We start from the raw sequence: 23,510 nt of genomic DNA, 5'->3' as shown, positions 1-23,510 counted from the left end.
TTGCTTTCTAAGTTTGATGAATGTATTTATTTATGTGTGTTTACAGACTCGTTGTGGGTTTTTGAAGAAGATGTCCGATGCGTGGCTGTACCTCAATGTGGGCTTTCATTTCCTTCCTGCTCATGAGATAAGTATTTTTAAATTCATGCCTCTGATACAATCATTTGTTCCAGTTCTGAGCATGCCTCTGATTTGGCTCAATCACTTTCACAGCTGTCGATCACGTTGGCACATACACATTGAAAGGAAGTCGTCCTCCCCCAATGGACGAATGGAACCGGTGAGCGAGCACATCCTTAGATTTGTGTCTTGAGTTTTAATCACGCACATTAAAGTACGCAGCTTGACGACTGTTCTGTGTTTAAGTCACTCTCAAGGTTTCCAATCAACGATTGGAGCACAATCCACCTAATGAATGCACATGGGCACCTTATCACAGATGCCCAATCAATAAGCACAGAAGTGTGTATGACTTTTAAAGCTCTGTCCGCTACCAGATGTATTTCACTCAGTTCCCTGAATCCCAATTTCATGCTGCTCCTCATTTGAAATTTTCGATGATGGCGATCTCCCGCCGGTCGGCGTAGTCTGGGCTGAGGCCGTTCAGGTAGAGGCTGCCATTCCTGGTCAGGCCCCCCGTGATAGGACTGAGGGAGAGAGTCAAGTTGGGGTAGGCCTCTCTGTCCTCACACAGGCTGGTGGACAGCGCTCTCTTGCGAGGGGTCAATTCCTGGTTGAGGGACGTGTTAATGCCCAGCTCGGATGACAGCTTGCGCTTGATGGAAGCAGCGCGTTGGAACTTGTCATAGATGTCAACGCTGAGTCGCCGCCGGGTCTCTTTGAATTCTGCCGACACGTTTGCCGTCCACTCTGCTGCGTGAGCTCGAAACTCCCCAACCTGCAGAGAGAGACTGAATATCAATGTCTGCATGTGATAAACCTGCCAACCTGTCACTCTCTATTCTTCAATATCTACTGTAATATCCATACATGCTATGTTTTTTAGCGTGCATGCTAAAGAAACATACTGGTGGGAGTTAGTGCAAGTAGATTGTCAAGAAATGATTATAAGGGATTATTAGAAATACCCTTGGAAATACAAATGGAGAATGGCCAATGTAGCTCTGTTTTTGGGGTTGTACTCAGTAAAGGGAAAAGGATTTTGCAGATTTGTTTTCATGATGCAACAATTCCTTTGATGATGTCTTTTTAAAGGAAATAACAAGTTTAAAAGAGGTAACGTAATCTGAAATGAAAGCTGATATAAATGATCGTAATATGTTTCTGAATGCAAAGATAAAAAAGGTAATAGATGAATGCAAACGCAAAAGTTGTCAGAGTTGTTTCAGTATTGTTTTGACAGTGGCATTATTCCTACACAATGGTAGAAGTCTGTTTACTAAACCTATTCTTCAATCTTAAAAAAACGACCCCAAGCAGCCTCTCAGTTATAGGGGCTAAGTCTTAATAGCTGTGTGTATAAATTGTATTCTTCACTTTTAAATGGCAGACTTGTAAACAATCACGACACTACAGTGTTTCTTGTGAACGTGCAAAATGGATTTAGAAAAGCCAGAGCATGTATTGATCATATATATATGTAGTCACTTCCACTATATGAACAAATATTAAGGAGAATAGGTCTACATTTGTTTATTATTTGGAAGGCATTTGACTGGATTAATAAAGAACTTCTTCAATATAGGTTAGAATCTGGTGTTAAGGGGAAGTTTTATTTTGCCGTTAAGTCTCTTTATCAAGCATCTGTTGCCCATGTTCAAGTTAATGAACACACAATTAGTTGGTTTTCCCAACAATTTGGTGTGAAGCAAGGATATGTTTTTTCTCCAACATTGTTTTCCATTTGTGTTAATGATTTAGCTCTTCAAATTGAAAAAGAACGGTTGATATATGGTGTAAACAAAAGTTACGAATTTATTGTCTCGTAAAGAATAACTATAGTGCCGTACTTTACGTGAAGTATAGCTTAAACAAAAGACAAAGATCCCTATGTGCACGGCTACGCTCAGGAACATTAATTACCATTAGCCCCAGAGACCGGAAGGTTTAACGCCACTCCAGAGGAGGATGTAAGCTGTTTGCTGTGTGAGCTCGAGGATGAGGTGCACTTTTAGTTTTACTGTCCTATCTACGAGGATATAAGGGATGTATTCTTGAGTAAAATGAATTCCAATGATGTTGATTTCTTTTGGCAGGATGATTATGAAAAATTTGAGTTGTGCTTCAGGAAAGGAACCTTTTTTGTCGCATATTTTATTTGCCAGGCCTGGGAGAAGAGAAGGCAGAATGTTTTGTTTACGATCGAGCGGTGAAGTAACCTGTAATTTTGTAACTGAATGAAACTTAATTAAATGTGTGTCCACTGCAGCTGTATTTTGGTGTCTTATAAACCTATGAGGATTGTGCACGTTATGTGACTATGACTAAATCTCTCTATCCATCTCTCTATCCATCCATCCATCCATCCAGCCATCTATCTATCCATCTATCCATCTATCCATCTATCCATCCATCCATCTATCTATCCATCTATCCATCTATCCATCTATCTTTAAAGCCATGTCTGCCTGGAGATAAGAAAAATCAATGGTATGTTGAAGAAAATACAATATGCAATTCGGGGGCTAAAATACTTCTATATCGTTTTTTTAGATTGTTAACCATCAAGAAACATTATGCATCATTGGATTCTTTACAGTTGCTTGGTAACAGTTGTGTACAAAGAGACAAAAAAAAATACACATTGTTTCAACTACAAATATTTTTACAAACAGTATTCAGATGTGTTCACCCCTTCACGGCCATTAAGTCCGAAAGAACATTTGTAATTGAAACGTGTAAATGTCTAAGTAGAAGAAATTAATATGAAAGTAGATGGCAATGCTAGTATTCTTTGTCTTTTTGTGCCTTTTAAATGGTTCATTAATGACCCATCATGGACAAAATTTGTGTCATTTAGAATAGGTTAATAGAACTGACTATCTAAATGTGAACCGCTCACAAATAATTAAAGTCAAAAGTAATAATTTGTTCTGAGTTTCTCACACTACATAAGAAGTATATAAAGTATATCAAACCAGGTTTCAAATTGTGGAAAGAATAAGCAGTATTCTCTGCTCTGAAACAAACGGTCAAACTGCACATCAGTACGATACAGTTTTCAGCTATTATTTTCTAACATGTTTAATGTGTTTAGACAGGAATCTCCAATTTTAATTAATGGACTTGACACTTGTGAACATGCCATGTCAACTGTTTCGACTGCTTTTGAACAACTCTTGTTGTTAATGTCTTGGCTGCTCTCCAGTAAGCGATGCCCATGAAAACACTCTTTCACCATGAACTATTATTTGCAGTAAATGCTCATCTATCAGAGAGTATCAGCAGATGAGGATATTCAAAAAATGAAGTGAAATACCAGATTTGTTTTGGGACAGATGTGATGAGGTTCAGATAGTTATCGGTTACCATTTAGCATCTGATTAAGAGTTAATTAGGAATGATTCTTTAAAGCCATTATTAGACATTTTGGGAAATATGCTTTTTAACTTTCTTGCTGAGAGTTGGAAGAAAAGATTGATACCACTCACATATCTGGACGATGGACCATTTGTGTTTTTTGGTGCGGACATGTTCGCACCTCTCTCACCCATCACCTCACAGATGGAATATTCTAAAATTGACTGCAGGAGCCACAAGCAGTAAAAACTAAATTTCCATCGTATGTGACCTAATGGACCAGGTTTCTGGAGACTGTGTACTGTATCTGGTTGGCACATTCTGTTTGTTTATGGTCCTTGAGCAACAGAAAGGAGAGAAACAGCGAGCACATCATTGATCCCGCTTTCATAATGCATTAGGCCTCTTTTTCCAGGCTGTTTAATTATCCACGAGGCTCTGAGGTGTTCTTGTTTAAAGAGACTTGTGAGCGCGTCAGCTGAAACTTATGGGATGTGTCTGTATGTGTGCACAAAATAGGCGCAAACCATCAAGTATGTGCTTTCTTTTTCTCTTTCTCTGCCCGATTGTTCTCACCCCCTCCCCCATCCCCTTCCCCCAACTGCCAGAACCTTCTCTCTCAAGAGTTCACAGCCTCCGCAGCTGAACTCCTAATTATGCCTGTGCAGGGACTCCCACTGCCGATTGCCATATAGGCCCTGTTTTATCTTCTTATGTTATGTAGAATAAAGAAATAAGATGTGCATGTGCTCGGTGTATGCAAGAGATTGCGTTGGTGCATGGATGTGTGGTTCTCTCCATCCTTTTTACATGTAAATAATGAACCTGCCAGAACAGCAAGGTATCTTATTACTCAACAGCAGCCACTGGAAACACACCAAATATTTAATCCAACGAGATGGCATTTTCCCCACAGGGTGCAGCCAGGATGGAAATGTTTCACTCCAGATTGAGGAGTGAACTGTAAAAGGCTTTGGGGTATTAGGCTGCATTAACAAAAATCTGAAAAACGCCAGTCCTCCCAATCATTTGAATATGGGTATTACATTTGGGCTGTGGCAGCCAGATGAGGCATGAGGCGTGCTGGTGAAACCAATTTTAATGTAGCCAGGTTAGATTTGTCAAGCTTTGGGAAAGTTATAAGTCCAAAGGTAGTTTTGTGCTCGCAGGCTTGTTAAGTTTGAACAGAAAGTCTCTGGTGTACTCGATCTTGTTAGATTTAAAGTCAACGTGCCAACAACCAGCCAGGTGAGACCACAGCACCACCGGTATAAACACAGCAGTGTACTCCATGTTACTGAACATTAACATCATTTAACAGCGGTGCGGGTCGATCAACGACAATAAAACAATGTCAAAAAAGAAACATAGCTTAACGAACGCCATGTAAACTAAACAAACAAAAGGATGCCACGCAACTGCACTGCAAAGACAAATATGTAAACTTGTTCATGACTTTGCACTACTTAAGTAAAATATCAACAGAAGAGGTTTCTGCATTGTCACCATTCTTAATCGTGTCACTGTATCTCGTAAAGGGCCAGAGTCTGGTTTTAACACATACATTTGTTTTAGTTTTTATTGTACTAATTTGGAGGATATTGCTTACAAGTTGTGTGGGGTCAGTTGGGACCCAACAGCAAATCATTGCCCTGGTGGCACATAAAAGTAAATCCAGCATGTTTCAATAGAGATTCTTGATTTCATTTCTCTCATGTTTCACATTGATTTCATAATGATTTCATACCTTAACATTTGAGCGTCACAAAAAATAACATATTTGAGAAAAAGCTTTTTCTTCTATTTTCTTTCTTTAGAATAATTGCAGTTGGGGCAGTGCCAACAACAAGCTTAGTTAATCTGTGTGAGACTTTATGAGTCCCTTTAAAGTCGCTTTCTTTATCTTTTTATTCATTTAGTGACTCATGGGGGCTGTTTCTTGAGAAGTAGTTCGATCGATAAGCAATCAAACCCTTGCAAGTTTGTGAGCCACATGAGGAGACACAGCTCTGTGCTTGTCAGGTTGGTTGAAACTGTGATTTTGGACTAAAATATTTTTGGTCTTTGGGAACAAATGTAGTTTATCTGGACAGCTGGATCTTGATTAATAAAAGAAATGTAGCAGGCAACCCTCGCCTACCATATTTCCGCTCCACTTTTCTGTGAAAATCCTCTGAAGTGAAATTCAATGTTTCCTCCTTTACAGGAGAGATCTCCCACTTGTATCCCCTCTGGTGTTACATAACTCACAGCACACCAGCACATACCTCCTCTTTAGTTTTCTTGGAGATGACCCGGAACCAGTCTCCAATCATACTGAGCACAGCGGCAAAGTAGGCCAGGCCCACCAGGATCCAGAACAAAACCACAGGCTTGTAGTAGTTCAGAAACTCTGGATTCTCTGACCCACCTGCAGAACCAAAGATACAACAAGTGGGTTATACAAGTCTGTTACACAACCCTTGGATACATGTGGTACTTAAATGAATAATTCTGTGAGGAAGAACAACAACAAGCAGGCTTGGCTGAAGTCTAAGTAGGCCTGATGCAGTCAGGTGAGTAAAATGAGTCTCTGCTGTAGTGTTGCCCCTGGGCTTTGACTCAATCCTGAGTAGGACCGTTATATAAGAACATATAGAATATAAAGAGGGGGGAGATTGAGACTGATAAGTAAGAATAAAATGGCATAAATTAGGTAAAACATTCAAGAGACTTTTATCTTCTCTCATAAATCCATGTGTGTGATCTTAGTGCTCTAATAATTTAATTGATATTGTTCATTGAGCAACATTAAACAAAACCGTAAAATCTTAACTTGGATCAATATAAACATCTGTGAATACTGTAGATGCTTAAATACAACCTAATGTTACAAATACAGTGGTACAGTAGTAATACGTATATTTGTAACACGGCTGATACGGCACTTGAGGTCCTACTGGATGCTTGTTATATCAGCTGCATGGACTTACTGTGCCTTACCGTAATAATATATGTCCTATCCACATGTAAACACTACCTTCAGTTGTAGATAACCAGCCGTTACAGCACCTGTTTCCCTAACAGGCTTACTTTACGCCACCTGTGCCAACTCCAGTAGCCACAGTAGTCTAATCTATAATCATTAGGAGCGCTCAGGGAAGTTTAATCGAGCAGCTAATTGTTTGGGATTTTTCCCATCCCTGCCGTTTTGTTTGTCGAGCCGGTCAAATTAAGCAAATACCACCTGGCAAACTATTGTTTAAATTGTTTTGGCAGGGTATGGCTCCGATAAAAAAGGAAGAATTTATATTATTCATTAAAGTGTTATTTGCCTCAGATCCTTATTATTGTTACATGTTGATTGTTAAAGTGCTATTATGAGAGCGAGTAAAACATCTGAGGCGCGTATATACATTTCTGGTTCAACAGATGGGAGAACTAAACATATTGCAGGGATTTAGGTGCATTCAAAAAGAGAATATAGCAGGCCAAGGGTTGTTGAGTCAGACTGGCTGAGGAATAACTCAATTATAAATACATTGATTCTAAACTGGCTGACAGACTTAAAAATGCAAGAAGGCCTATAAATCCGAAAGAAAAACCAACCTTTTTCACCAGCGACAAAGTCTCCAAAACCGATGGTGGTGAGGGTGATGACGACAAAGTAGATGGACTCGAGCGTGCTCCAGCCCTCTATGTGCTTGAAGATGACGACTGGCAGAGCCACGAAGATGAGGCACCCGAACAGGATGAAGATCAGCGTGGAGATGACGCGGATCTTCGTCTGGCTGACTTTCCACTTCTGGTAAGAGATAAAAGATTTGTTGACACAGAGAATGGATGATTACCGCATACAGAAACATGACGTGCTCAGCAGGAGACCTGCTGTACATGCAATGTAAATAGTTTTAGTCTACAGGTATAAGCTATTGTGAAGGAAATGGACATGCGGCCCATTTCCCACTCCCTAATATCCTACAGGCTTTTTCTTTTTTTTGCTCACTCTACATTGTAATAAGTCACTTCCTTCGACCTCCTTCTAGGGGATACATTTTGTTGTTTACATTTGTACATCTCAAACGTCTGCCAAGCTCAAGTGACATAACTTTTGCTGTCAGATGGCACGCCCACCCGAGTTGCGGAGAGGTGACGAGTGACTTGACATGCCTCACATGTGCTGCAATATTTATAGCTCTCATCAAATATTTCACATGCCGTCATAGTAGCAGCCACTGTAATGGATTCATTGCAGTTACAGCCTGTGCTATCACTACGAGAATTTCTATTCCACAGCCCCTCTTTTGCATCACCGTTACAACATCAGGTTCTATTCGGCATGCTGCTGTTGTCTCAGCTTCCTTTTTACTAGAGGTGACTGCTTTCAGCTGGTTCCCCGTGCACCGTGCCCTTTTCCCTTCCAGTTATGTAAGCCCACAGCACAGTGCCTCTGGGGGGGGGGTGCATGAAGAGCAGGCAGACCTCAGATCGCTCAGTCTGTGATGTCTAATGTCCTCGCTGCTCAAAGCAAAGTACCGTACAGTGGTATACAGTTTGAAAGGACCTACCATGAGCCTTACAAGGGCAAATTAGCTGAACACAAAGTGTTAACAAGAATCACCTTTATTGGTGAAGTTTGTGTGCACAAGGAATTTAACATCTAGGGACAAGGACAACAAAGATGAAATAATAAAAGGTAAAGAATAGACCTTTTGTATACATAAGTAGTTCATCTATTCCAAAGGGATTTGTGAAGCTGAGGTGATTTCTCAGCCAGCATCTTTACTGCACAGCATCTGCAGGAACTGCTTTCGGCCTATATTTCCAGTGTTTCCAGCAAGCTGCCAACCAGTTTTCTTCTCCCCAAGGACGGTAGCCAGCGATGAATCAATAGTCACAATCAACCTGTTGCTATCCAGTATCTGGTCTCTTTTATACAAAGAAAATGGAAACCAGAGATTGCTTTAGTGGACATTAATTAGCATTTGATCCAACTGTCATCACAGCAGTACTCGTGTTCCAGCCCTGCATCCATGAATATGTGTGCGAACTGCAGACACGACTGCACGCGGATACAAAAGAACATCCTGTGAAAATGAGCTCTGGCAGAAATCTGAAATGGTTTGGGGATTCTCTGTTCTTTCATTATAGTCTCCATTTTCTCTTGCCCAGATGGCTCTTTGCATAACACTGTTTCCTAATTATGTTTATGTAATAGCTATAACAGCAAAAAGGGAAACAAAATGCCACCCAAGTTATGTAGTTATCAATATAATTAGGAAGCACTATTAATTACCATATGTGGCATGTCACACAATGTTGATACTGATCAGTAAAATGATAATTGACGATAAAGTACTCGATTTGTTTTCCTAAAATATCTGCTCTTGCAAAACAATATCTGCTCACAGCAACAAAAGCATTATTGAAACGGTTTTGTTTAGGCACTCGATTAACGTTAGGAGAGTTGTGGGTTTGGTTAAATATTGAAAAAGTTAGTAACTTGTTCACTTTAGTACCATTATATCCAAAACCACCAGACATTCCAAAATGTAACACAAGTGTCTTTGCTGGCTAAACATCAGTCTCTCTATCCGATCTGACTACAGCATGGCATCGGGGGACTCCGTCATCAGGGACGTAAACACAGCTGATTGAGACAACAACAACCCCCGCTGGCAGCCTGAACTGTTTCAAATCACAGAGGGTCCGCTTTGGAAAAAGAGTTTCACTCTCCAGGTCCACCGTCCCATTAGGTAATGCTATTAGCTGGTTGCTATGACTCCGCAGTCAACATACTGCTTATGGGTGAGCGAGTGCATCGACATTAACAGCTCCTCACCACCCAATTAACTCTTCACCCCCATGTAAAGCTTCTGTGCTGTTTTTCTTCATCAAACTGCATATTTGGTGTATTTTCTCTTTGCTCACTTCAGGAGAAAACCCTATAAACTGTATAATACAATTATATCATACGGCCCCACACACGATGTGCATTAATACACCTTTGACAGAAACACGTTTTCCTTCATCTTATATTTCATCTATTTATTTTAGGTGTTTATCTAACACCTGCAACTGGTTTAAAAATGCCATTTTAAATTATACTTGTTTCTATATTTGCATTCAAAATCTTTTTCTTTGTCTCCTTTACTTTTGTGTTACATTCATCATCTCTTATTACTGACTCTTATTATTCATTATTATATTTCCAGTGATCCTTAAGCTGCACGGTCCTTTTGTTACATTATGTAATTTATTAAAAGAACATGTGGTTCTGGTACAGGGACAACTAAAAAAGTAAATGACAGATTTACATTTTTACTTTGAACAGATAAAATAAACTGCTCAGTTTTTCAGGGCAAACCCTTAATTCTCCAGGAGAAACGTAGTGACCAGCCATCAGCCAGACAGTCCAGCAGAGTCCATTATTTCCTCTGCGTCACCCACTTGACTAATGGTGCGGTCTAACTGCTGCCAGAACTGTTACCGGCGTTTTTTGCGTGCATGCGTACACTGTGCTGGACAGAATCAATAGTCAATGTGTGACTTGCCTATAAACCCACCATCATTATTTAAAAAGTGATCGATTTGTTTGCTGCTCGTTCATTCTGCCACGAGCAAGAAATAAGACAGAAACTTTTGAAATATTGCTCTAAAAAAACCTGCTGGTTTTCAGCACTAAAACAAACCGCCTGCATTTTATATTGGATTCAAAGAAAGTCTGTTGACATGGCAACCCCAAAACTGCATTCGCTTTTTCCACAGTGTTGAGCACTGACTGCTGGTGTCTGATGGGGAAAAAATCAAATTCTGCACTGTTGCCTGTGAGCTGTATTGTTTAAGGGTGTTTATGTTGCACCTTTAACACTTGAGATATTTCACCTCTTTATAGGAGCTGCTCAGGCAATATCATTTCACAGCTTTGATAATTACGTCGTCAAACGTTGGCTCACTGCACACGTGTAAACATACAGAGTGCAAATGATTCAGAGGGAAAGACCAGCTCGTATAGACGAAGGAGCTCACCACAATCATCTTCTCTACTTTGGCGATGCCCTTGCCAAAAATGGTCCCCAACTGGTCCCCGACACCAGCCAATAAGAATCCGAATAGGGGAATCCCGAGCAGAGCGTAGATTATACAGAAGATCCGCCCGCCTTCCGTGTGAGGAGAAATGTTCCCAAATCCTGACAGAGAGGAGACACGGATAGTTCATTAGCTCATCAGGCAGCATTTCATTCAAAATGTAAATGAGCTCTAACATAGCAAGGTAGTGTGTGTGTGTTGTTGCCCTTTGAACGGGACATTGAATACTCCTGTAATACTTATTTCAAAGTGTGTATGACACTTCTGGGGCTGTCATATTTCCTAACTGTTAAGTGTTGATACTATTTTAAGGAAGTAAATACTTTTAATGTAGGATTTGTATGTGTTGCACCTCTCTGCTTAGAAGGTATTTTATCTTATAAGTATTGTATCTTATAAGTTTTTACATAATATTCCATCAAAACTGTCAGAAGAAGAACAATGGGTTAAAACTAACTGTCTGGACAAGAACACCTTCCACACAGCCTGAGTGTGATGTAACATCACTGCAGCCAGAAGCAGCACAACAGCTTTGAGACATGTCGGTAGTAAGAGATGGAAGTCGTGCTGAAGCACTGACTCAGACTACAGTCTATAATTCACAACCTCAGTCCTCGAGCAAGTGAAAATAAAGAGAAATATTACGCAGTACATAGGCCTTCATATGTGTACACACACACACACACACACACACACACACACACACACAGACACAGACACACTAATGTGAGTCCATCACTGGTTCACTGCCTTTCATCTTCTCTCCAAACTCATGTGCAGCTAGAAAAGCAGATGGTGCTTTGACAAGTTGATATCTGACGAAAACCTTTAAGCCCTGTGCCTTATTTTAAGCTGACCTCACACATTCAACAATGTGCCTTTCGTTATTTGAAGTTCCATAATGGTTCTGCATAATGAACTACGTCCACTTTTCCTTTATTAATACAGTCATCTGTGTCAGGATTCGAGCTGCAGGGTACCCTCTAATGACTCTCTACTCTCACAATGGAGTAGGGTGATATTAAATGTGAGAAAAAAATGTCAATCAAGTCTCATCAATTTCATGATTAGTTCAATGGGAGACAGGATGCCTTGTTAGTATTTAAAACCTCTGGGTGTCCCTGCAGAACAAACGAGACACAGTGGCTCCCTAATTTGAAGCTGAACTCACTTCCTCTTTCTTTTTTTACCTGAATTAAACAGACTTATTCTTGTTTTTATCCTCACCTTATATTTGAGTGCTATCACAATAGCAGAAGTGAAACGCAATTTACACTTCGCAAGCTCAAAGACTTAAGTGTCAAGCACTAGAATAAGAACATGATGGCTTTCAGAGAAAATACACATTTCAGCTCTAAAACATTAGTGAAATGTTATAAATTGAGAAGGTGCATTTCTATATGTGCCATGAATTCCAAAAAATTATTTCAGCATTTAGATGATGTATATTTAACTAAAATTGATGTTAAAACTAACACTTTCTGATCATGTTTCTAATACATGACCTAAATTACAGGTTAAACACCCAATTCAGTTAAATACCAATAAGTAGTTTAATTAATTTCACACTTGACTTTGACATTGTCTGCATGAATAATTCATTAAACTTAAGAGTTCCCCTTTATAATGAGCTAAAGCCTCGAAATGGACCAACCTATTTGTCATTACGGGCCCTAAATCACTGCATCCGTGACACCACTGACTCGGTTATGTAATGATCACATGCAGTAAAGCGTCACGCTCCGTCTCCTACAGGAACAAATGCAATTGCAATGAAAGCTCAATGACTTCCTTCTAAATTCATTAAGTGATGCTAGGAGAGAAACCGGCAGCACAACATTTTACTGATTGACTTTATTAGCTTCTGACAAAGACACACAGTGTTGCTTTTGTGGATCATTTAAATACGAAAAAAGACATGAAACCCCGTCAAGGGTTTTAGTTGGTATTAAAGTGAGCTTATTGGGGAAACACTGTCTCGTTGTTATCACTATAACTATACTCATATTTACCATTTCCCTTTCAGAATCAAAAAGAAAGAGTAACAAATAGATGAAGGATTAATCACACTCATTCCGAAACCTAAAAAGGAAGTACTGCTTATTGATAATTGGTTTCCTTTTTGTATGCTGAATTTACGATTACAAGGCAGTTGCTTCTGGCAAACGGCTGAAATTAGTTTTGGATCCTATCGATGACGAATCACAATCTGGATTCATGAGAAATGGGCACATATCAAATAACGTTTGATTGACACAATATATTTTAGATTACTCAGACCGATGCAATGATCCTCTTTTTGGATTCATACAAAGCTTTTGACGCGGTTGGACAATTTATTTTCAATTCCCTAGAAACATATTCGAACTCGGTATTCCAATAGCAATAGCTCTATTAAAGTAAACCCGGGCAGAACTCCATGATTTGATATTAAACTGGGGATCAGACAGGGTTGCCTGACTTCTCCCTACCTCTTCCTCCTCATCACGCAGCCTTTAACCAATCGTATCTACACAAGAAATTGTCATTAGCCAGCTATGCCATGACACCACTCTCTCTTTCCAAAAGCTTCTGCTCAGGTATCTTGAGCAGATATAATACTTGTATTCTGCAAGGCTTCTGGACTATATATATATGTGTGTGTGTGTGAATTATTGGCAGTGAAAGACTGACAGTCACTCAATTTCTTGTCAAAGATACAGTGACATGGTAAGTCCTTTAAATTCCACCATAGAAAAAGCACAAAGGACATTTAATTAGTGGCTTCTAAGGGATCCGTCTTTAAAAGGTAGAACTGTAATAATAAAAGCAGAGGGCATGTCTGGGCTTACCTATGCTGCTTTACAATTTGACAATAAAGCAATTAAAGACATAAAACACATTACATAAAAAAAAACATCATGAATACATATGAGAATGGGGGCCTCAATTTTTTTGGATAAAGCAATTCTTTAAAAAAAAAAAGACTAGTTCAATGTGCAATTGTTTTTCAAATCATATTTGCTGAAGTTGTTCCACAAACAACGCTGCTTGTATGGTCCATGAGTTTTACGTTCATCAATGTAAAGTGAAACCTAATTTTTTACGTCTTTAAAAAAGAAACTAAATATTACAATGACTTCGGCAAAAAATAAAACAAAAAAAAGCCATTAAAACTGCTCCCAATGTAATGTTTCATTCAAATTACTATTTATTTATTTGATTTTTTTATGTTGAACCCTGCCGTGTTTCATCTTTATTTTATCGTATATGTCTGTACTCTCTTGTTTGTGCCGTTCTCTCCTCCCTTGTGTTTCTTGTTGGTCCTCTGGTTTTTCTCTCTCTCTCTCTCCGTTTGTCTGGGCGTGGCTCTCCATTACACTCCTGCTGTCAGTCAACCTGCACACCTGCAATCCATCCAGTCAGCCCCCCCCCCCCCCCCCCCCCCCCGCTCCACTGCAACCCTGGCTCAGCTTCTCCTGCTCCAACTCACCATGATGCCAAAATAAACTCATTGAACTCGTTGCCAGCTGCCAACACCATCATTTGCTTCTATACATATTTATACATCTGTTTAATTTAAAATATTACTGTTTAAGGTGAATAGATGAAAATAAGTGTGTGTGTGTGCAAGGTAGGGGGATCCTTTGCCTCACTGCTGCCATCCAGTTAAAGATCTCTGTACACAAATCAATATGTGGGTATGGATTCTTGCACATCCACCTCCAGCTGAGGCAAAGCCAGAAGAATAGAAGAAACTGTCTCTTTTCCTTTAGGGACTTTTTGTATAACATCAAAGGCTGATCACTGACAAAGACATTTCACAGTGGCTTTAGGAATAGCATCTCTGTGCAGCAGCAGTTACATTTTGCACCAATCAGGCAAAAATGATGATGATTGCCAACCGACAGCACAGCAATTATGTGCTGTTTACACTAACATGCATCAAAGGTGATACATGCAAAACACCACCGGGGAGCGAGGTCTCTGCAGCAAAATCAAAGCTTTGAAAACTAAAGCACTCTGCCAAGCACCTGCACCTTACCGCAAGCTTTTCTAGATATTTGAGTTTTTAAAAAGCAAACACATCTATGCCCTCAAAAATAAACTGACTGAAGGCAAAGAGTAATCCTTTTCCCCTGCGTTAGCAATCAAACCACCGTGCCTCCTTTCATGAGAAAACACCACTCTAAGTCAAACGTCAGTAAATTTCACTTTTGCAAAGAGCAAGCTCGATGAAGTCACGGCCGCACCGGAGTGAAAAATAGAACGTCAACATACTCAGGTGAGCGAAGGGAAAACCCACAGTGCAACTTTTACTCCTCACACCTTTAATGTGATACAAAAGCAAACATATTTTCCAACCAGAGGGCAGAAAGTTATTGTTTATAACCTTGTCTGAACACGGGTCAGTTGGAATCCTTAAGTATGCCAGATACGTTTAACGTTTGAAACATTTTCTGAGTGAGGAATGAGCTTCAACAAGATCCCGGAGAGGTGAAATAAAGCTAAACAGCTGGTCGAACAGACGCGCTTATATGTTGAGGTCTGCTTGAACAAGCTAGATAAAACTAGTTATGAATGTGTGTGTGTGTGTGTGTGTGTGTGTGTGTGTGTGTGTGTGTGTGTGTGTGTGTGTGTGTGTGTGTGTGTGTGTGTGTCTCTGCGGGCTGTTGCTGTGGCCAATACAATTTTGCAGCAAGGTTACGAGCACAAGTCAGTACAGCAAAATGTGTAAAAGGGGCTGGAGCTGTGTACAATTTCATGCCAAAATATGCATCGGGATTGCACACTGCCTACACCTTAATTAAGCCATTATGTAATCTGAAAAACAAGCAAAATCAATTTATTCAAACTAAAGGCATTAGGTATTGGAGAATGAGCTCTGACAGGATGCTGCAGAAGTGAAGTGAAGCCAAACAGCCTACTGAAGGGATGCACTGATCTGTCTGGGTCCTCTTAGAAGAACCAGAAGACTAGCTTTGTGTGTGTGTGTGTGTGTGTGTGTGTGTGTGTGTGCTGTTTTGCTTAACTGATTCGTTCGCTCTTTACAGCTGGAGGTGACAGAGAAAGTGTTACAGGCTGCTACAGTTGACATCTCTTAGATTAAATAGTAAGTATATTATCAGTCTTAGTAAATAAGAGCAAATGACCACAGGCAGCTTATTCTTCTGTATTGTCAGATCAGTTTAAACTCTTTAGGCTACTCTTCCTGTTCAGTTAACCGTTTTTTAGAAAAAACTGAGAAAAAGAGTCCCCGATTGAGGAGTTATCTCAAGGAGCTTAAAGTTTACTTGCTGTTGGCTATTGTTTGTCATTTCTAGTAAATATCACACAGTAAAACATGCGTTTTGTGTTCAAAAAGTAGGCTACAATCACCCATCTTTTAAGTGGTTAAAGTTACGCCTCCAGTCTGATCTCGAACGCACAGCTGATGGGTAGGCAACGTGGTTTGTTTACATGACAGAACAGAAGTGCACATGTAACAGATTCAGTGTGGACCGAGAGTTTTCCTATGTTACTATAAGTAAATAAAAAAGACCAGAAAAAGTTATCTTGTTGGTTTATTATTCTGTCAATAAGAAGACACAACATGTGCACTATTAAGCAGATCTAATTTGTGTTGTTTTGCATTGCTGAGATGAAAAACATGTTTGCTTTGTTGCTGATGTATAGAGTTCAGTTAGTGTGTAAGCTTCGGGTGCACGCCAGTGTGCTCAATCTGTTTTGCAATTTTGCTGACTAGTAGACTGAAAGGAATGACGTGATAAAGTTCAATCTAAAAAAAGCAGCTGAAGACAGATTTGGTGTCAGAAAGTGTAATTTTGGGATGCAAGTGTAATTTCATGCTAAAATGAACACCGAAATTGCGCCGTGCCTCTGGCAGCTTTCTGATAAATAGACAGTGCTTATAAAGCCCAAAACGTTTCGACATGTAAAAAGTAAATGTTTTTACATCTTTTTAGTATTTTCAAAGCATTGCATGCAAGTACAGTGATGTATTGTCAGAAGTTTCTACAAAGAAAAAATAATGAGGACTGAGAAACTACGTCTCTTACCGATAGTGGTGATAACAGTCCCGGCAAAGAAAAAGGAGGAACTGATGTCCCAGAGGCTCGTCTGATTGGATGCTTTCCCTGAAGGGTTCACACCTGCTCGGACTGCTGATACCACTTGCTGGAGTGGAACGTAAAAGAGAAAGAAAAAGTTAGCACATAATGCAGAGTCTCCCAGTGGGAGTGTGGTACGAGGTGAGCTGAGGAACAGAAGAAAATGAGCGGTGTGCATCAATTTTCTTGGGGAATAGATGACAGCCAGATAAACACTAAACCAAAACCCAATTAAGAGTTGAGACAAACAATAAGAGGCATCTGTCACCTTCATAAATGCAGGTTTAAATTTTAAACACCTGCTGTCTTTACAAAAGTGCAAAGTCTGTCGCAGTTATAGCTAAAATACGTTTTTTTAGGGATTGGTGCTTATAAAAGAGTAATTTGTGCATATTTTTATTCAAACACATGATTTACACATTCTCGAAATATTTCTACAATTACAATTACTACAGTTACATCTACATATTAATCGTTTTACACATAAATCATATATATATATATATGATTTTGCGTTTGATTTTGATTAGCCCCGTGACTGTGGCTATGCTATGACACCAGCTGGGTCAGTGTTATGGCTGTTAATCTTGCCCTGGTGATTGGTTGACTATGTGTGCATGTGGGAGAGCACTGGTGTGACACGAATCCCCGCTGACTGTGACAGACTTTTAGACAGCAGCCGGTTGTAAAGGAAAAGGAACTGTCTTTCTTCTTTGGGGAGCAGCCACCAGTTGGAGGGAAAACACACCACCGCACACCTTTTCACACCCACCCACGATCACAAAAATAGACGTACGCGAGGAGCAGTGAAGTGAAGAGCCACACACTGACTGATGTGCATCCACACTACAGGTATAGTGGGTTTGTACCATAAACTGTAAATGGATAAAATGAAGTGTGTTCATATGCGTAAAGCTAATAAGTCTGGCTAACTAGCTTACTACCTAGAGTTGTAACTACTGAGCATTACTGCCAAAGCCAAAGAGTGCATCATGAACAACTAAAGTACATGAATTTGTGGGGTCACAGGTGTAAAAACAACAACAGCCCTTTATACAACCAGCACATCTACTGTGTATTAGGCTAAATTTAGCAGCTGTGACCTGGTCTTTATTGTGAAAACATGGCTTTTGTCTGGGACATTCAGCTTCATCCTCAGTCTCATCTTATATTTATACTGCCCAGAACTTCGTACACATCAACCGTGCATCAGTGATATTGGTGACAAGAGGTGCCTGCGAACAATATTATTAAAAGACACTACCCACCCGAGCCACAGCCTGTTCAACCTGCTGCCGTCTGGCAAGAGGTACAGAAGTAGCGGCTGCTGTACCACCAGACTTCAGAACAGCTCTTTTCTCCTCCAACCTCCAAAATATATATATATATATATTTTCTTTTTTCAAAATGGGACTACAAACTACACATTTGTTGCACAATCCTGTTGTCCAATGACATAAATAACATTATAACCTTGTTTGTAACCCTTTTGCAAGGTTCTCGTTTGAAAACGGGTCAGTTGGAATCCTTAAGTATGCCAGATATGTTTAGCTTCATTAGCTATCTAGCTACAGTTGATGAAATTTGTCGGCAACAGTTGTCATCACTAATTGAATCCTGCCTATCTGCAGTGAACTGAAATCAAGGACCAATTGTTTAAAACTTGAGTAAGACTGACCCCCATTGCTATTTTAAACTGCAACTCTACTGTGCTAGAATGGAAAGTACAACAGCTACTATAGTGCGCGAGGCTTAGCTCTGAAAGCCGTATCAAACTTATCTCACGAGGCTTTTTAAAACAAAATCAGTTAACTGCAGTAAGACAACATATTTCTTGGCCCAAGTGGCTTCTCAAGATATAGAATAATTACTAAGACAAAAGTAAGAGAAAAGCTTTGAGATCTTCTGGGAAAAACACTGCCACAGAGCCGATGATAATAAATCACAGATGAATACTTTATGGACTAAAGCTTTAATTCCACTGTGTATATGTGGGATTTTTGCCAATCGAGAGCAATACAAATTATTTAATAATTCCTGTGTGGCACAAGGCCACCTTAATGTATGTAAGACTTGTACTGGGGGGGGGAGTAGCCCTTTTTGATGATCTCCATTATTTGAATTTAACATCAATAAACCTTCAGGAACAGAGCAGTAATGCTACAATAATCTTGTGCAGCATATATCACGGCCCACAGTCCTACTGAAGCAGCACAGTCAGCTATTTCTGCACATGCACACACAGTTTAGGGTCACTGCAATGTCAGGGTGTTTCGATTCATCTTCCTTAGTGAAACCGAGAGGGCTTTCATTAACCTTCTACCGTTGACTGTGATAAGGCAGTAAAGGCAGAGCGTGTGAGAGCTGAAATGAATGAATAATGGATGGGAAAGTGAGGGAACAACGGGCACTAATGTAACGACACAAGAGTTAACATGTCATGATGTGTCAGAGGCTGGTGAGATATAGGCTGCAGTTGACAAACACAGCTTAAAGGGTTGGTTCACTCAAATTACAAAAGAACATATTCATATTGGATGATTTTGAACCTTACTTTTTGCCAACATTAAGTGTCAATGCAGGAAATATTGTTTGCATCCAAGCACAGATCTGAAACTATCCGTCCTCTTTTTATTGACTAAAACTACGATCTTTCTATGACCATACCATGCACAGATATTGTAAAATGTTTTGCAGGTTCGTCTAGCATCAACGTTCTTGTTTGACGATAGGGTTGAACTAACAGTAGAGGTATCTAGCCATGTAGAGTTTTATTTGCCCAGTCATTGAAATACCCTCCACAGCAACACAATATGAATGAATGCACATTTTGTTTATGGTGCTTAAAAATATCAATATAATCTCTTTGCCAATAGTTTTCATAGGGATAGAAAAAAATGTAAATACTTTCCATCTTTGATGAAAACCAAAACTATCGGTTTGTTCCCGCTCACCGCTCTCATTGCAGCAGACAAAAATGTAATTTCAGTCAAATCCTTTGATGATCGCACTGCACACAACCTGCCACGGCAGATTTAGCTGCTAAGGAGCCTGATATTGCCCTCAGGAGTTGGTTCAACTGTATCAAGCAATAGGCGCCTGTAATATATTAAAATTGTGTTAACAGTTTGTTTCTCTGCTCCTTAGTGGGAACTAAAAACATCTACGCAGAATGAGAAAACCAAAAGGCAAATTGTAATCAACTCGTGCATTCACAAATGTATTCACAGACAAAATAAACAACATAATGTATAAAGGTGAATTCATCAACAGTTCAGTGTTTTTACCTCTTCTATCTCTATATCATTTCTAAATTCAACAAAAGAGATGGTTCAAAGATACAGCTCTGAAACCGTACGTCCACTGTGCTTCTAAAAACATAATTGAACAAATCAAACAATCGGATTGGCTTGGCTCAGTCGGCGCCTTTGTTTCCCAGTCAAAGCAGCACATTAATTCACTGTCTTGGCAAACCAACAATGTCCATGGGAAATGATAAGACAGGATAATGTGAAACCACACTGGTTGTCTCCAAGCTGAGGCAAACAGCCAGGAGAGATTGAATAGTCTGAGCTTTTTGACATCACTCACATTTTTAATTACTCCCTCTGAGAGCACTCTGAGAGCTCTCCTTAATTCTCTTCTGACTGGCTTTTCATCAGTGGGAGACTACAAAGGTGTGTGTGTGTGTGTTGTGTACATAATTCAGTAAAAATGAGTGGGGGACACCTGCTTTTATCAATGAATAATCAAAAGAGAGAGTTGTTTGCAAGGCAGTGGAAAGATCAGGGACAGAGGGAGTCATACTTTGCCTCAAAACAACATTTTTTGGGGACGGAGGACAGTTTACCATCAATTCACTTTTGGCTTTTCTGAAACGGAAGCCTGGAAGGGATTTTGAATGTTAGAACGGGGTCATAGAGTAAAGTAGACATGGTTGCTGGCAAAGGTAAGTTACAACTTTAGGCTAATACTAAAGGGCATACACTATTGTACGTGGGCAGACACGTAATATAATCTTAAAAAGTATGTTTTCCTTAGCATACAGTATAATCACCTGAAAATAAGAATTGTTACCGAAGATTGAGTCATTTACAACTGCATACATTTCTACAATAGCTGAAAACAGACAAATCAAAACCTGGCTCTAGAGAGGGCCATTCACGTCAGCCAGCGTACTTCTACAAGCTCGGCAAACGGAAGAAGTTTCAGTTGGTTGCAATCTGCAACCTCAGTGCAAGATGTCACCTATTCCTACACTCTTGACCTTTTCAAAAAAAAAGTCTGATATCATAGACAGATAGCAACTCGACTTCAGCACAGCTGTGCTTTGAGCTAAATGCTAGCATGCTAACATGCTCACAATGACAACACTAACATGCTGGTGCTCAACAGGTGTAATGTTTACCATGTTCACCATCTTAGTTTGGCATTTTAGCATGCTGACATTTACTAATCAGCACTAAGCAGATCGTGCTTACTTTTATTCTGTTATTGTTATTTTATGAATCTCATTTATTTTACTAGTCTATTTTTTTATTTCATGTTGACTATGACTTGAAATGTATTTTATTTCATTTCATCATTTTGTCTCACTTGCATTGGTCTCAAATTGTTGAAGTTGTGAAATTGCTGAATTGTTCGTCTTTTGAATTGTTTTCATGCTCCACACTTGTTCTGTCTTATCTTTGGCTTTTCATGCATCTTCATTATTTCTACTGCCTCCAACCTAAACGATCTCTGCCAAGTCAAATGTTTGCACCACTAGCCAAACGCAACAGTAACAATTACGGGGACGGTTATGCCAACGAAAGGACGGCCAAGTGGAAGGAAAAATAACGAAAATGAGTAGAATGATGTGCAGCATTAATTATGACACCATATACTTGAAGTATCATTCGCTTTGAAGCATCTACTTCCTTTTTGTATCACTGTACATGTTTAAGCTAACATAAAATACAAGATCACTATCTAACAGTCAAACAGATATCATCATCATCATCATCATCATCTCTGAATATTAACTCAGCTTCTTAAAGTCAAATTAACACCATCTGTTACCAGCCCTTCTTAATCGAAAACAGTGTCATTTACATACAAGTAGGTGGTAACCATTACTCAATAATAAATCCAGTCAGCTCTAGTCAGTAAGAAGCTACACTTGTAATGACACTGAAGCCAACACAGTCAACTGCTGAAACTGTTTAAAGTAAACCCAGAAGATGGAAATATTGATACATAATTAAGAGATAACACATTATTTTCCAGATAACGGTGAATATCCATGAAGTGCATTTGTCCTGCTCTCAAGTATGTCGCTCAGAAACGCAACAGAGAGGACAAAATATTCACATAGTATCTATACCTGGAAAGTCTTTTTATAATTACCAGAAAGCGTACAGTATCAAACTGCTTGTTACAGTCATGGCTTTCCTTATCCATGTCAGTAACTACACAGCTCTGCCACGAGAAAAACATCTTGAAAGTCAATGTGATTAAAGAGGCTTTACTGTAGTCTGAGTTGGCAAAATCCCACAGACAGACTCGCTTATTGATTAAAATCCCATCCAATGTTAACAACAGCAATATCATGGTGTGCATTTAGTCCTAAAAGGAAATGTTTTCAGGGAAGTGCTCGTTCTGTGTATTTCATGGGGTTATTCAAAGGCTCACACTCAAACAATGACTAAATGTAGTCTTAAACCTGAGGTTTTCTCATTATTATGAAAATATTTCTCACCTTCTTAGAACAATAAGAGATGTTTTGTTATGATGACGAGATACCACTCCTTCTACGTGAGAATATGACAGTTCTGCTCTGATGTTCATATGACGAGAAAGTTGTAAGAAAAGAGATTTGGATTCTGACATCAGAGCTGTTGATTTACAGGTAAATTAATGTGGGAGCAGAAAAAGATACAAACGGACGATTATTAAAACACTTTCTGGTTAATGAGTCAAATAGCTTTTGTAGTTGTGTGACATACAGGGTAATAGCAGCAAACATGAAAGTGGAAAGTCAAAGAGCACAGGCAAAAAATGCTTAAGGCTAACTAAGGCTAAGCTATACTTAAGGCTAGCACACAGAAGCAGTTAAGCTGAAGGGCTTTCTGCCAGAAACGGTTTGTTTTAACCCACAACATGATCTTTTCCTACCAAGTAGGTTTGCTGCCTAAAGAGATGACTGGCAGAAAGAAAAACGTCTTCCATGTTCTTAAGGTTAGAGGACCTTCATCATCATGGTGATGAAAAATACTAAACACGTGCACCGGTTAGGAAAGGATGACGGTCTTACTGAACAGTTAAATCAACATAATGATGTCTCGTGTTCAAAGAGTCCATTCCTCTCTTAAATACCCTCAGGTGACAACTCTGGCAGTTTACTTACAATTCTCAAACAAACAATGTAAAGCTGCCAAATACCAGGAATAACCTCTGTAGGTATTGAAAACAAATATATGAGAAAAACTAGATTATTGTCGGTCATCACCAGGTCCTGCAGAAGATAAATGACTTTAAATATTAATAGATGTTGATGTTTCCGCCTACCTTCACCAGATCCTCCAGCTCAGAGGAGTTCACGCAGGAGTGATTGGCCAAGAATTCCAGTTTTTGCGTTAGAATTGCCAGCTTCTGGGAGCTCTCGTGAGGCTGCTCCAGTGCTTTGAAGACCGTCGCCCCAATAATGAGGTAAAGCACCACCAAGAAGAAGATGGCTGACACAGTTTTCCACCTCATGACCATAGTCCGGGTGTCACACTCGTCCTCCGGAGTGTTCAGCACCACTGGATTGACGGAGAATGACAGGCGAGGTTTGGAGTTGTGGGCGGCAGACTTCGGGTCAAGAAGGTCAGGTGCGGCCACTGTGAGGAT

General features: G+C 39.7%; 1 protein-coding gene across 2 annotated transcripts; it reads right to left on the bottom strand.

Moving 5' to 3' along the window:
* Positions 1 to 541: 541 nt before the first annotated feature.
* On the bottom strand, positions 542 to 23,510 carry LOC306711783 (potassium channel subfamily K member 2-like; the record flags this gene model as incomplete). 2 transcript variants are annotated; one of them, XM_079180822.1, is made up of 6 exons in its annotated part: positions 23,187 to 23,510; positions 16,587 to 16,704; positions 10,489 to 10,649; positions 7,078 to 7,264; positions 5,748 to 5,890; positions 542 to 898 (listed from the first exon to the last, which is right to left on the bottom strand). In XM_079180822.1, the coding sequence occupies exons 1-6, from the start codon at positions 23,379 to 23,381 to the stop codon at positions 542 to 544; spliced, it is 1,161 nt and encodes a 386-aa protein (XP_079036948.1). In that variant the 5' UTR covers positions 23,382 to 23,510. The 2 variants fall into 2 exon arrangements, with proteins under 2 accessions (XP_079036948.1, XP_079036949.1); XM_079180823.1 differs by having other exon boundaries at positions 7,069 to 7,264; positions 23,187 to 23,495.

The sequence above is a fragment of the Pholis gunnellus genome (assembly GCF_910591455.1).
Source record: "Pholis gunnellus genome assembly, chromosome: 19".
NCBI classification, from domain to species: Eukaryota; Metazoa; Chordata; class Actinopteri; order Perciformes; family Pholidae; genus Pholis; species Pholis gunnellus.
This window is presented reverse-complemented; position numbering and strand designations above follow the sequence as displayed.